The sequence below is a fragment of the Haliotis rufescens genome, unplaced genomic scaffold (assembly GCF_023055435.1).
Source record: "Haliotis rufescens isolate VD_foot unplaced genomic scaffold, xgHalRufe1.0.p SCAF_120, whole genome shotgun sequence".
Taxonomy (NCBI): domain Eukaryota; kingdom Metazoa; phylum Mollusca; class Gastropoda; order Lepetellida; family Haliotidae; genus Haliotis; species Haliotis rufescens.
This window is the reverse complement of record NW_025963803.1, coordinates 214,359-230,103: the sequence shown is the minus strand read 5'-3', so window position 1 is coordinate 230,103 and position 15,745 is coordinate 214,359. Positions and strand designations below refer to the sequence as shown.

At 42.0% G+C, this 15,745-nt stretch overlaps 1 protein-coding gene across 1 annotated transcript; it reads left to right on the top strand.

The window, feature by feature from the left end:
* Window positions 1-5,393: 5,393 nt before the first annotated feature.
* LOC124115425 (AP-3 complex subunit sigma-1-like) lies at window positions 5,394-15,529 on the top strand. The gene is made up of 6 exons (XM_048393892.1): window positions 5,394-5,569; window positions 7,046-7,137; window positions 8,472-8,583; window positions 10,676-10,747; window positions 13,004-13,111; window positions 14,555-15,529. The coding sequence occupies exons 1-6, from the start codon at window positions 5,501-5,503 to the stop codon at window positions 14,672-14,674; spliced, it is 573 nt and encodes a 190-aa protein (XP_048249849.1). The 5' UTR covers window positions 5,394-5,500; the 3' UTR covers window positions 14,675-15,529.
* The last annotated feature ends 216 nt before the right edge of the window (window positions 15,530-15,745 follow it).

Below are 15,745 nucleotides of genomic sequence, written 5' to 3'. Positions count from 1 at the left end.
GAAGGTTTGTGGTTCGATACCCTGGCAGCGTCATTCCAAAAGACGTTCAAAAGTGGAACATGTTGTTACCCTGCCTGGAACTCGGCATAAATGAAATAAAACAAGTTCAAGTTGGCGGCATCTTCCCGAGAGAACTTTTATGGTCAGTTAACTCCCTTGCTTCGGGAAGATGAGTCGACTCGGTCTCAGTATGGTGAGGTAAAATGGGGTTTAACGTCGCGTCCAAGATTTGTTCACTTAAATAGCGACGTGCATTCACGTTATGTGTGTGTGTGTGACTGCTTGTACTAGTCCGTGCTGATGCCGATTTATAGTGCTCGTCCACTGAGATACTAACAGTTTAACATGTATACCCCACTCAGACAGAGTATACTGACTCCCAGCCCCTTAATGTCAAGCGCCAGACAGGGTAACAACAAGTACTATCTTTAAACGTCTTTTGGTATGACGCGGCCGGGGATCGAACCCCGGACCTTCCGCTCTGGTGGACGCTTTACCACTAGACCACGGAGGCGGTCCGGTATCAGTATGATGTGTCTGCGTGGAATACCCATGCTAACTGCAGCATGCAACACACACGTGGATGCTCGTTGCTATATAAGCGCAATAAACCCAATTTCACCTCAAATGTTAGCAAGACAACTTTGTGTTCGACCCGTGAAGATCCGGGGTAGAATAGGTCTTCAGCAACCCATGCCGAAAAGGCGACTGTGCTTGTCGTAAGAGGCGACTATATAACGGGATTGGGTGGTCAGGCTCGTTGACTTGGTTGATGCATGTCATCGTCATCGATGCTCATGATGTCAATCACTGGATTGTCTGATCCAGACTCGATTATTTACAGACCGCCGTCATATAGCTGGAATATTGCTGAGTGCGGCGTTAAACAACAAACAAACAAAAGCGCATTAACCGATCACCAAAACGCACCTGCGTATTATTTTGAAACAGACTTGGGAAAAGATCGTCACACAACACAAAGGTTTCAGCCTTAAAATAAGCACAACATGGCTGTGACAACATGACAAGAGTCTGTTTACAACAGCTGCCATGTTTCAGCAGATGCAGAATCGGAGAAAAACACAAACTTTAATAACATGCCACATTTAAGTGACGGTATCTTCAAACAACTGGTGACAAGAAGGGTGGTTTATTAAGCGATGTGTAAACAATCCCAACTCAACCCATGTCTCCACAACATGTCAGCGTCACGTGCTGTAATTAATGGACGCGCTCGTTAAGGTCCCGATGTTTTTTTATAACACGCCCTGATCGAGCATATAAAATAATTTTTCGGTTTTTATCAAAATCTTATTATTCGAAATAAGTGAAATGACATAGATCTGTTGGGGGTCATATTCCAAAACACGTATCAAATTGGGAAATCACATGGGACTGTGAAAATTCCATTAATGTTATCGAGAATTATGAAATTATTAATTGTGAAGTGTGAACAAGGAAGTTGATAAATATATTTGTGATGAGTGAGTACATGGTTGAAGCATATCGTTTATGTCACATTGAAACGTATCCATCTGCGGTTATTCCTAGTAGATTATTGCATTGAATCAATACCCATTGTCATTTTAAGCATACAGAGAGTGAACGTAAAATATTTTATTGGTGACTTTTCTTCAAAAGACAAAAACAAATTTTTAATATGGAGGTTTGAACAATGAAGTTGTTAAACATGATTACTGCATAAATACCTGGCTGAAGCATTTCTTAAACGAATACGCACGACATGCTCATCTGTTCGCGAACACCTGCCGTCATAATTATTTGATAGTGATTCATAACCACATTTTTTAAAGAAGAGTTGTTTTGGATTAGTAACAGTTAGGACAGTAACTGTTGTCTACACTTGTGGTCTACAGACAGGTGTCTACATGTGTGATCTACAGACAGGTGTCTACATGTGTGGTCTACAGACAGGTGTCTACATGTGTGATCTACAGACAGGTGGGGCGGTCGGGTAGCCTAGTGGTTAAAGCGTTCGCTCGTCACGCCGAAGACCCGGGTTCGATTCCCGACATGGGAACAATGTGTGTCTACATTTGTGGTCTACAGACAGGTGTCTACATTTGGGGTCTACAGACAGGTGTCTACATTTGTGGTCTACAGACAGGTGTCTACATTTGTGGTCTACATGCAGGTGTCTACATTTGTGGTCTACATACAGGTGTCTACATTTGTGGTCTACAGACAGGTGTCTACATTTGTGGTCTACAGACAGGTGGCTACATTTGGGGTCTACAGACAGGAGTCTACATATGGGGTCTACATACAGGTGTCTACATTTGGGTCTACAGACAGGAGTCTACATATGGGGTCTACATACAGGTGTCTACATTTGTGGTCTACAGACAGGTGGCTACATTTGTGGTCTACAGACACGGGTCTACATTTGTGGTCTACATGCAGGTGTCTACATTTGTGGTCTACATACAGGTGTCTACATTTGTGGTCTACAGACACGGGTCTACATTTGTGGTCTACAGACAGGTGTCTACATTTGTGGTCTACATACAGGTGTCTACATTTGTGGTCTACAGACACGGGCCTACATTTGTGGTCTACAGACAGGTGTCTACATTTGTGGTCTACAGACAGGTGTCTACATTTGTGGTCTACAGACAGGTGTCTACATTTGTGGTCTACAGACAGGGGTCTACATTTGTGGTTTACAGACAGGTGTCTACATTTGTGGTCTACAGACACGGGTCTACATTTGTGGTCTACAGACAGGTGTCTACATTTGGGGTCTACAGACACGGGTCTACATTTGTGGTCTACATACAGGTGTCTACATTTGTGGTCTACATACAGGGGTCTACATTTGGGGTCTACAGACAGGAGTCTACATATGGGGTCTACATACAGGTGTCTACATTTGTGGTCTACATACAGGTGTCTACATTTGGGGTCTACAGACAGGTGTCGACATGTGTGGTCTACATACAGGTGGCTACATATGGGGTCTACAGACAGGTGTCTACATTTGTGGTCTACAGACACGGGTCTACATTTGTGGTCTACATACAGGTGTCTACATTTGTGGTCTACAGACACGGGTCTACATGTGTGGTCTACATACAGGTGTCTACATTTGTGGTCTACATACAGGGGTCTACATTTGGGGTCTACAGACAGGAGTCTACATATGGGGTCTACATACAGGTGTCTACATTTGTGGTCTACATACAGGTGTCTACATTTGGGGTTTACAGACAGGTGTCTACATTTGGGGTCTACAGACAGGTGTCGACATGTGTGGTCTACATACAGGTGGCTACATATGGGGTCTACAGACAGGTGTCTACATTTGTGGTCTACAGACACGGGTCTACATTTGTGGTCTACATACAGGTGTCTACATTTGTGGTCTACAGACACGGGTCTACATGTGTGGTCTACATACAGGTGTCTACATTTGTGGTCTACATACAGGGGTCTACATTTGGGGTCTACAGACAGGAGTCTACATATGGGGTCTACATACAGGTGTCTACATTTGTGGTCTACATACAGGTGTCTACATTTGGGGTTTACAGACAGGTGTCTACATTTGGGGTCTACAGACAGGTGTCGACATGTGTGGTCTACATACAGGTGGCTACATATGGGGTCTACAGACAGATGTCTACATGTGTGGTCTACATACAGGTGGCTACATTTGTGGTTTACATACAGGTGTCGACATGTGTGGTCTACATACAGGTGGCTACATATGGGGTCTACAGACAGATGTCTACATGTGTGGTCTACATACAGGTGGCTACATTTGTGGTTTACATACAGGTGGCTACATATGGGGTCTACAGACAGGTGGCTACATTTGTGGTTTACATACAGGTGGCTACATAGGGGGTCTACATACAGGTGGCTACATTTGTGGTTTACATACAGGTGGCTACATTTGGGGTCTACAGACAGGTGGCTACATTTGTGGTCTACATACAGGTGGCTACATATGGGGTCTACATACAGGTGTCTACATTTGTGGTCTTCAGACAGGTGTCTACATTTGTGGTCTACAGACAGGTGTCTACATTTGTGGTCTACATACAGATGTCTACATTTGTGGTCTACAGACAGGAATCTACATGTGTGGTCTACATACAGGTGTCTACATTTGTGGTTTACATACAGGTGGCTACATTTGTGGTCTACAGACAGGTGTCTACATTTGTGGTCTACAGACAGGTGTCTACATTTGTGGTCTACATACAGGTGTCTACATTTGTGGTTTACATACAGGTGGCTACATTTGTGGTCTACAGACAGGTGTCTACATGTGTGGTCTACAGACAGGTGTCTACATTTGTGGTCTACATACAGGTGTCTACATGTGTGGTCTACATACAGGTGTCTACATGTGTGGTCTACAGACAGGTGTCTACATTTGGGGTCTACAGACAGTGTCTACATTTGGGGTCTACAGACAGGTGTCTATATTTGTGGTCTACAGACAGGTGTCTACATTTGTGGTCTACAGACAGGTGTCTACATTTGTAGTCTACATACAGGTGTCTACAATCTGTGGTCCACAGATCCCCTACACCACGGAGGCGGTCTCCGAACAGACGCTCTATCCACTACACCACGGAGGCGGTCTCCGAGCAGACGCTCTATCCACTACACCACGGGGGCGGTATCCAAACAGACGCTCTATCCACTACACCACGGAGGCGGTCTCCAAACAGACGCTCTATCCACTACACCACGGAGGCGGTCTCCGAACAGACGCTCTATCCACTACACCACGGAGGCGGTCTCCGACCAGACACTCTATCCACTACACCACGGAGGCGGTCCCCGAACAGACACTCTGTCCACGGAGGCGGTCTCCCTTATTTACTTTCATGGCAACAAAAGTTCATGCTTAGTTGCAATTAGGAAAAGAAAGAAGTCAAATATTGCAGCAACTGATTGTAAAGAAAATATTGAATGAAAGTAAATTTGGTAAATAATGTAAACATTAAATAAATTATATTATTTATATTTATAAAATATTTAGTTTAATATGTCCATGTCCCAATGCCGAATGCCACGTTTTCAAACTTTGAATTAAACAAAAAATAAGAAAAGTATTCTTACGCAGTGAACAATTTTGCAGGCTTCGAAAGACACATTTTTCAACCAATCTGTTTGAGCAATTTTATAATTGTTACAGAAATAGTAGCAGATATGTTTTGGTTTCTTTACGTTTTAATCATACTGTTTGTTAGCTCAGTTATTTCATCCATTAAAAAGTTAAAATACAGTCGTCATGCTGTGCAAAAATATAATATTTTTTGACAAATTGAAGGATTGGACCGTCCTCCTAGATGTAATAATTCATACATCGAATGAAGAGAAACGATAAGCAGACAAGAGTACTGTCCCTTTAGTGTACCGGAAGTTATAATAGTGTCAGCTGCCAGCTGTATTTGTGGAAGTGGTCCGTGTTTAGTATGGAAATTTAGCGTTTTGGTACCCTCTATTTACAGTTTTCACAATGATAAAGGCCATTCTTGTATTTAACAACCATGGGAAGCCTCGAATGAGCAGATTTTATCAGCACTACGTGAGTACATCGCTTCCGTCTTTACTCTATCATATTACACATGATTTCTGATTCTGATTTCAAATTTTCCACTCTGTAAACTGAAATGTTTTGTAGCAGTCGTTATCATTGACGGTTTGACGATTTAAGATGATTAGTATGTCATACAGATCATTTTTCAGTCGTCAATAGACTTCCTACTGTTAAAACTAGATCCTATTTATGAAATGACACACCCCTTTTTCAATATTTTCTATTCGAGTGTCATCTGAGTGTAAATAAATTTCGAAGAAACAGATTATTTTTCATTTTACTGATGATGATAGTGGTTAAATTTGTTTTATTTTGCATCTGAAGTGCATGCAACACATGCACTCTCCTTCCCGAGTTGATTGCGGACACAGATATCTGTACAGCAAGATGTGACAATATCTTACTCAGTCCATTCAAAAAAGTATACTGTTTTCTTCTATTTCATGTTTGCACAGTCTACACATTTAAATAAAATATGTTATGAAAATGGTAACTTTCATTGAAAAAATATCATTAAAAGTGAAAAATTATATCTCTTGTTTACAATGGTTGTACTGTTTTGACGTGCAGACATCGACCCGAGATTACCAGTTGTCAGACTTTCATTTTTGTGGAAGCCTCAGTGACTGAGTGGGTTAGATCCCTGACTTTGTGTGCTGGCAATTAAGTGCCTCACTCTGGCAGTGTGGGTTCAATTCCTGGATGTGACTCAACCCTAAAAAGTATTAGAATCTGTACATTACTAAGAAAGTGTTATCCCAAATTTAACATTTGTTACATTTGACCACTTTCTAAATGACATTTGTGTTCACAGCTTTCAACCGTGTTAGCCATGCAAATTTACACTCGTCGGAAGGGTACACAAAGTATGTGATCTAAACTATCAGTTGTCGGACTTACATTTGTGGAATCCTCCATGGCTGAGTGGGTTAAATCACTGACTTTGTGTGCCCGTGATTAGGTGCCCCGGACTAGCAGTGTGGGTTCGAATCCCAGATGGAACTCTACCCAAAACGTTACTAGAATATGTACTAAGAAAGTGTAATCCCAAATATGACATTTGTTACATTTGACCACTTTCTAAATGGCATTGTGTGTTTACTCCTGAATATCTGGTCTAATATTTGGAAATACAATTGTCTCATTTAATCAGTACTTTATTTCAGATAAAACTGGAGTGTCCAGTATTTGCTATTGTTAAATATATTAACAAAGTCCCTGTTTTCAAAAATACCTCAGACAGCTGACAAGGTAAGGATGTCATCTGTTTGATGAGTCCACGCCCTATGTTCTATGTTCTATGCTCTATGCTCTATGATTACAAAAAGAACATTCCTGGTACACTCTTATAATTTACAGGTCATGCTATTGCAGGCACTGGCTTGGAACAGTATTCACATCAGTTATAATTATAACACTGCATGTTGAATCTTCATGTTTATGTCCTGGTTGCCATGGTTACAGGCGGAAGACATTCAGCAGCAAATCATCAGGGAAACATTTCATCTCGTGTCAAAGAGGGACGACAATGTCTGCAACTTCCTGGAAGGGGGAACGTAAGGATGTCTTCAATGTCAATCTGACTTGACTTCAGATTATTCTTTCAATCAATGTACTAACACTGTCTTGTATGCTAGGTTAAAACTGACAGTTTCATGCTGAAATAATTACATGTTTATAAGGTGTCTGGGTTTCTACAAATTGGTTTTCAGATCCACTGTTGTTACCATTGTTTAACCATTTCCAGATTCTTTTGCTTTAACAGACCCCTGTGGGTATTCTAGGTTAGAATAGTATGAGGGTAACGCTATTTTTCAGGGCATTATCATTTGCAGAAGCCCGAGGTCTTCCATTAACTGCCTGACAAAGGAGGGCAGTTGAAAAGACCAAGGGCTTCTGCAAATGATAATGCCATGAAAAATAGCATTTCCGTTATTATTGCTAAAATGGATGGAATTTTTTATCAAATAAAAAGAAACAACAATCTACTGCAATCAACACGAATGTCACTGACCCCTTTTACAAATATGGAAACGTCATAGAAAAAAACAGATGACGTCACTATTGAACGTGATGTCACCTATCCTATCCTATGACGTCACCTTACAACGGGCTTGATAATGGCCCGGCTTTAAGCAATATGAGGGCATTGTCAAGTCACAGAGGCCCGCTCATTTCTGATAACATGCGGGCGGTTTAATGATAATTCTATCCATTTTAGCTATAATTCCCGAATAACCTATGTTAGTCGTAAGAAGCAACCAAGAGGATTGGGTGGTCACAGGCTCAGTGACTTGGTTGATAGTGTTTTATCAGACCCCAACAGGACCCCTGAAGATTTCGGGGTAGAATAGGTCTTCAGCAACCCATGCTTGCCGTAAAAGGCGACTAAAGTTGTAGTAAAAGGCGACTAACGGGATCTGGTGGTCAGACTCGCTGACTTGCTTGATGCATGTCATCGATCCCAATTGCACAGATCGATGCTCATGATGTCAATCACTGGATTGTCTGGTCCAGACTCAATTATTTACAGACCGCCATCATATAGCTGTAATATTGCGGCGTTAAACAACAAACAAACAAACAGACCCCGACAGTGTTGATCATTGCTCTCAATATCGACTACTGGATTGTCCAGACTTGATTATTTACAGGCCCAAGGATTTATGTAGTATTCCAAACAAAAAGCCCATGACTCACTCATCCTTGTCTTCTCCCCTGCAGGGGCGGTCGGGTAGCTTAGTGGTTAAAGCGTTCGCTCGTCACGCCGAAGACCCGGGTTCGATTCCCGACATGGTGAAGCCCATTTCTGGTGTCCCCCGCCGTGATATTGCTGGAATATTGCTAAAAGCGGCGTAAAACCACACTCACTCACTCTTCTCCCCTGCAGGCTCATCGGAGGCTCTGATTACAAGTTGATCTACCGTCACTACGCCACGCTGTACTTTGTGTTCTGTGTGGACTCCTCGGAAAGCGAGCTGGGGATTCTAGACTTGATACAGGTCAGTATACTGACTCCGAGATGACCAGGCCTTGTTTTATCCCAGTCGTCTGAGGCACCGCAGTTTGCTGTACAAAGTTGCGTCCCTTGGGCATGCAATGAACATGATTGTGGGTTCGAATACTGGTTCGCTCCGATTAATTTTTCTAGGTTTGTCATCACCATACCCTTGCTTTGTATTTCATCAAAATGGTAAAGGTTTGAGACCTGCATCACTTTTGGCTTTTCTCCCACACTGTTCAAAGCGGCCTTAAAACCAACTCACTTACTCGCTTAATGCCAAGCATCAGGCAGGGTAACAACAAGCACCATCTGTTAACATGTGTTAGTATTATGCAGCCAGGAGACTGAACCAGTGACTTTCAGACGCTCTATCCACTAAAGGTAATCACAATTTATGGATGACAACTTCTTTAATTATTGTAAAGGCGGGGTTCTCATGTGTTCTGTCCATCATGTTTCATGTGTTCTGTCCATCATGTTTCATGTGTTCTGTCCATCATGTTGCTACAGTATCATCTTTCTGTTGTCATTACTTAACCTGCTCATGTTATCCCACTCATGCATGCAATTGTTGTTTCTGTTAATCCTCTACTGTTAATCCTCTACTGTTAATCCTCTACTGTTAATCCTCCACCTACTGTATATATTCTGTACTTTGTCAATCATTCAGTCTTGCTTGACATCGGTACAAGGATCTATACCGAAACATCGCCTTCACCGTAATTAAGGAAGTTGTTATCCATAAATTGTGTCTACTTTGTCATCCGTCAACTTCTAAGTAATGTCTATCAAACTATTCAGCTCTATCCACAAGATCAGATTGAGGTTACTACTGGTATTATGGAGTTACATTTTGGCTGGACTGAGTCCATGCATAGTCCCATCAAAATCGTGCAACGAAATCGAAATCCGGTTTGTAAAACTGTCATGCAGATTTTGGTTGATTGAAAGATTTGCAAGACATGTGCACCGCCAACTCGTTGTCAATAGATCTTTTCTAAATCTCTGCATGTTTTAATCACGGTGCTTACATGATTTGATGCACTTCATGATGTAAGACACGTTTTATCACAATATAGATCTTGATTATCGCTCAGATCGTCTTGACTGGGCGCAGCCATTTTATTTGAAGCAAATGCAAGTGATACGAGAGGTGGCATCTGATTGGTCAATTGGAAAGGCATGGAAGGGACATAACTCGATATAGCCTCAGGTGGCGCTACGATCGAGCCCAGGAATTCCAGCCCAGTTCGGCAAGGGTGGAAACTGGACTTTTAAAGTCAGTTAACTCTATTGCCTTGGGAAGATGGACTCGCTTTCACTAATTTTAACTCATGTGATTATAAACTGAATTCAAGGCAATTGTGAATTTGACACATGCAGGTTTAAATAGTGATAAATATACTGTTTTGGCAAAACATTTGTATACAGATATCTCTATACAGTTATATCACGGTGTGTGAGCTTAATGTGGGAGGAAAGCCTGAAGTAATGCGAGTCTCAGACGTTTACCACTTCGGTGAAACCCACGAGCACGGGTATGGTGCTGACAAACCTAGAAACATAATCGGGGCGAACCAGGATTCGATCCCACAATGGTCACTGACCTCCAGTTTGTGAATGAATTTCTGTTTAGATTTTAGGTTAAAAGTTACAAATAATAACAGAATTTGTTTTGTTATTTTACCCAGTATACCAGAACTATTGCAATATGTATCCTTTGGAATAAATATTCCATTATACCAATATTCCGTGCAATCCTATAAATATCGTACTTTGCCAGGACTAAATTGTGAGTTCGACACAACTGGGGTTCGGCACATCCAAGTGCGTGAGAACTGGGGTTTGACTGTACGTCATAATTTGTGTAGGTGAAGGGTAGCCTAGTGGTTAAAGCATTCACTTGTCACGCCGAAGACCCGAGTTTGATTTATATTCCCACATGGTCGCAATGTGTAAAGCAGGAATATTGCTAAAAGCGTAAAACCCAAATCATAATTTGTGAGAGCAAAAGGACGAGGCAGGTGTAGGTGTAGCTCTCCTTTACTAATCTGACATAAACTTGAATATGTTGAACATGTTATTTGCAGGTATTTGTGGAGACGCTAGACAAGTGTTTTGAGAACGTCTGTGAGCTGGACTTGATCTTCCATGTAGACAAGGTATGTGTCCGCTTCCCTCTCAGCCAGTGGAATCTGTCCAAATCGGACTCTGTCAAATTCGGATTTCGGTGAACTCCAGACTTTTTCGCCAGTCCCCTCAGTTCCTTAACAAACTATCATTACTCAAACTGACCTAAAACTCTCTGATTCAGACTTATCATCAAATTGTACTCTGTCTGGCATATCCCGTGTAGACCTGGGTTAGAATTACAGTATTCGTCGTAATAAGCGCCCCGCTCTAATAACCACCCACAGCGATATTTGCTAATATATTGGCTAGTGAACAATCCCAATTAGCACCCCTTCCAATTGATCAATGTACATAAGACTTATTTATTCGTGTATAATACGCACTTGTGTGTTATATGCACCCTTAATTATGGGCAATTAAATTCTGGAAATATATATCTGTCGTATATAAACATTTCAGGCTGTCAGCATAAACAGCGAAATTTATCTTTCAACTCTGTTTTTTTCCACCAAAATACTATTCTAATAAGAGCCCCCAATTTCTAATTTTGAGAGCGCCCTGGGCGCTTATTACGTCAAATACAGTAACCTTCAACATGCCATGCTTGTCTTAAGACGTGACTAATGAGATCGGATGGTCAGGCTTGCTGACATTTGTTGATGCATGTCAATGTATCCCAATTGCGTCGACTGATGCTCATGATGTCAATCAGTGGATTGTATGGACCAGACTTCATCATTTACAGACGGCCATCATATAGCTGAAAAATTGTCCAAACAAACAAAACAAACCTTTTATTGTGGCTGTTTGCAACCTACTACACTCTAAATTAGACAGCTACAGCTACAAACGAACATTTTGATCCAATTCCTATGATCTGGGGATGCATCTACAAGACTCATAATTCTCATTGAGTAATCTCCTTTGATGTATGGACCTGTAAGTATAGCAGTATTGTCATGTCATTCAACATGTTCAAGGGAAGATGGGGTAGCCTAGTAGTTAAGGTGTTTGCTCATGTCGCCAAAAATCAGGGTTTGATTCCTTGCATGGATACAATGTGTGAAGCTCATATCCTATATCCCGACCTGTGAAGATCCGGGGTAGAATAGGTCTTCAGCAACCCATGCTTGCCATAAAAGGCGACTATGCTTGTCGAAAGAAGCTGGATCGGGGGGTCAGGCTCGCTGACTTGGTTGATGCATATATATCCCATTTGTGTGGATCAATGCTCATGATGTCAATCACTGGATTGTCTGGTCCAGACTTGATTATTTCCAGACCCCGTCATATTTCTGGAATGTTGCTGAGTGCAGCGTTGAACAACAAACAAACAAATCCTATGTCCCATGCCATAATATGGCTAAAATATGGCTGAAACTGATGTGAAAACTATGACCAGTCACTCGCGTATGAGTGATACATTGATTTGATAGTTAGTTCATTTGAAATTAGCTCCTTTGGAAATTGTTGACACTGCCAATAAAGTGGAAGAGGTGTTATTGCTTCGTTTCACATAATTGCAGAAATAAAGAAAATAAAAATAATCCCTATTATAGCAAAATATAACACTTGCTCCTCAATTTGCTTGCCAAGGGCACCAAGTTTTTGGATGCTTGATAAATCCCTACTCACTCACTCACTCACTCACTCACTCACTCACTCACTCACTCACTCACTCACCCACCCACCCTCTCACTCACTCACTCACTCTCACCCACCCACCCACTCTCTCACCCACTCTCTCACTCACTCACTCATTCACTCACTCACTCACTCACTCTCACCCACCCACCCTCTCACTCACTCACTCACTCACTCTCACCCACCCACCCACTCTCTCACTCACTCACTCACTCACTCTCACCCACCCACTCTCTCACCCACTCTCTCACTCACTCACTCACTCACTAACTCACTCTCACCCACCCACCCACCCACTCTCTCTCTCACTCACTCACTCACTCACACTCTCACCCACCCACCCACTCTCTCACCCACTCTCTCACTCACTCACTCATTCACTCACTCACTCACTCTCACCCACCCACCCACTCTCTCACTCACTCACTCACTCACTCACTCACTCACTCTCACCCACCCACCCTCTCACTCACTCACTCACTAACTCACTCTCACCCACCCACCCACCCACTCTCTCTCTCACTCACTCACTCACTTTCACCCACCCACCCACTCTCTCACTCTCTCACTCACTCACTCACTTTCACCCACCCACCCACTCTCTCACTCTCTCACTCACTCACTCACTCACTCACTTTCAGGTCCACTACATCCTGGCGGAGCTGGTGATGGGTGGGATGGTGCTGGAGACGAACATGACGGAGATTCTCACCCGCATCGAGGAGCAGAACAAGATGGAGAAGCAAGAGGTAGCCACACAAATATTGCTCAGTCACCCAAAACAGTCTGCTTTCACTGATCAGAGTGCCCCACACCTTTGCAAAAATAAGTGCAGAAACAATATTTAATTTCTTGTGTTTTATAAAATGATATTGTTAGTTTTAATATTGCTAAAAAGTTAGTCTTGGTTCTCAGGCACCGCCTGCATCATCATGAAGTTTGTTGCAAGTTTAGTATTTATTTCCATTGAAAAAAAATAAATTAAAATTAAAAAACCTTATGCTTGCATACTAGTTTGAACAAGCAACAACAAAAAAACACCACCCGCATACACAATATTTTCAAAAGTCATTGTCTGAGAACCAATTCTTTTATCTTTTCAAGCTGATCCCTTTGTTTTTATTTTTGCATCGTATGCATACATGTCGTTCCTCCAACACCAGGCAGGGCCATGTATAACTCACAGAAGTCAAATGAGCCTCTCTCTTTGACAATGTGTGGAAAATGTAAAACCTAGACTTTGATTTAGAAAAGTTGCCTCTCTTGCCTCAGCAGATGTGAAAACTAGACTTTGATACAGGTGAGTTTACTCCTGCTTCGGGAAAATGTCAAACCTAGACTTTGATTTAGAAAAGTTGCTCCTCTTGCTTCGGCAGATGTGAAAACTAGACTTTGATTTAGAAAAGTTGCCTCTCTTGCCTCAGCAGATGTAAAAACTAGACTTTGATACAGGTGAGTTTACTCCTGCCTCGGGGAAATGTCAAACCTAGACTTTGATTTAGAAAAGTTGCCTCTCTTGCCTAAGCAGATGTAAAAACTAGACTTTGATACAGGTGAGTTTACTCCTGCCTCGGGAAAATGTCAAACCTAGACTTTGATTTAGAAAAGTTGCTCCTCTTGCTTCGGCAGATGTGAAAACTAGACTTTGATTTAGAAAAGTTGCCTCTCTTGCCTCAGCAGATGTAAAAACTAGACTTTGATACAGGCGAGTTACTCCTGCCTCGGGGAAATGTCAAACCTAGACTTTGATTTAGAAAAGTTGCCCTCTCGCCTCAGCAGATGTAAAAGCTAGACTTTGATTTAGAAAAGTTGCCTCTCTTGTCTCAGCAGATGTAAATACTTGACTTTGATTTAGGCGAGTTGCCTCTCCTCCCCCGACCGATGTGAAAACTAGACTTTGATACAGGAGAGTTGCCTCTCTTGCTTCGGCCGATGTAAAAACTAGACTTTGAAGGGAGCTGCCTTTCTTGCCTCAGGAACATGGAGAAGTTAGACAATTGTGACTTCTTTAACACTCCTTTTTCACGACATCCAGCATCAGCAGTGAATAATTCCTTTTTCGTAAAACCTGGGGTTAGCAAATCATCTTTGCCAAACAAATCCTCCCTCCCACAATATCAAATGGTTGGTCCCCCAAACACAAGAGTTATTTTGTATGGTATTGACCATAAATGGACAACTCGGTGTTTCAGGCGGGCATTGCTGCAGCTCCAGCTCGAGCTGTGTCGGCCGTCAAGGACATGAACATTCCACAGAAGATCAAAGACATCAAGCTCCCGGACTTGCCATCAATAGGCAACCTCAAGTTCTAACCGACCACATCGTGTCTATGTACTTCACTCGTATAAGTCATGTTGTTGCTCTCAAGTTGAAAGTTCATCGATCATTGTCAGAAATTAAGGGGGTTCCGGTGTGCCTGGGTTCTTCTTGTATGGTGTCTAGGCAACCTCAAGAAGTTCTTTTATATAAGCTATTATATAATTATTTGTTGAATCACAGATGTCTTTTACAAAGCCAGATTTCAGAGGAAGGAATAAAATAGCTCTTCAGCTCTCTCTGATTTTAAACGGGATCACAAAATGCTTTTACATGTACTACCTGTTGGTGATAGAATGATCCACCATCTTTAGTGCCAGTATTTGCTGGAAGCTTCAAGTTTTTTCTCTGAAGACAAAGGGAGTTACTTTCGTCAAAGACTGTGTATCAAGACAAGGGACATAACTCTTTCGCTACGATTTGTTGACTGAACGATTTGGTGAAATATTATTAATTTTTTTCTAATTTTCAGCAAAAATATATTTCAACAAATAAAAAAAAAAGGGCCTAAAGGTTTTGAAAAGGACCCAGTGACTTTCATCCTTTATTCCGAACATGGATCAGGATGAAACTATCCTTATTTCTGACCTCGTTTCACTTGTCCATATCATGTGTTGTGCTGAAGTAGATCAGGACAGTTAATGACCAATTGTGAATCTTGAGAAACATGTATATTTGTGTATACTATGTGCAATCTACATTGTGTGTCAGTTGTCGAAAGTCATTTGGTGTGGAGTATGATCAGTAATGGGACTTGTTGTCACTTGACATAGCCAGGGCCAGATGCCAGGGCCTCCTGTGAGCAGGTGCCCTTGTGTGTTTCCATCAATTAAAGGCAGATCACATCTCCATCTTTTGTGTTCTTTTTTGGCTCACCTGACTGAACTTTTGTCTGGCATCTGTCAGACTGGTGAAGGTCCGGGGTAGAATAGGTCTTCATAAACCCATGCTTGCCGTAAAAGGCGACTATGCTTGTTGTAAGAGGCGATTAATGGGATCGGCTGGTCAGGTCGCTGACTTGGTTGAGACCCGTGAAGATCCGGGGGGAAAATGAGTGTTCAGCAACC

Excerpts from the sequence above, each read along its gene's own strand:
- LOC124115425 (XM_048393892.1), top strand. The coding sequence starts at position 5,501 with ATGATAAAGGCCATTCTTGTATTTAACAACCATGGGAAGCCTCGAATG. Across the intron at positions 5,570-7,045 it reads GCAGATTTTATCAGCACTAC|GCGGAAGACATTCAGCAGCA; the intron begins GTGAGTACATCG and ends CCATGGTTACAG. Across the intron at positions 13,112-14,554 it reads ACAAGATGGAGAAGCAAGAG|GCGGGCATTGCTGCAGCTCC; the intron begins GTAGCCACACAA and ends TCGGTGTTTCAG.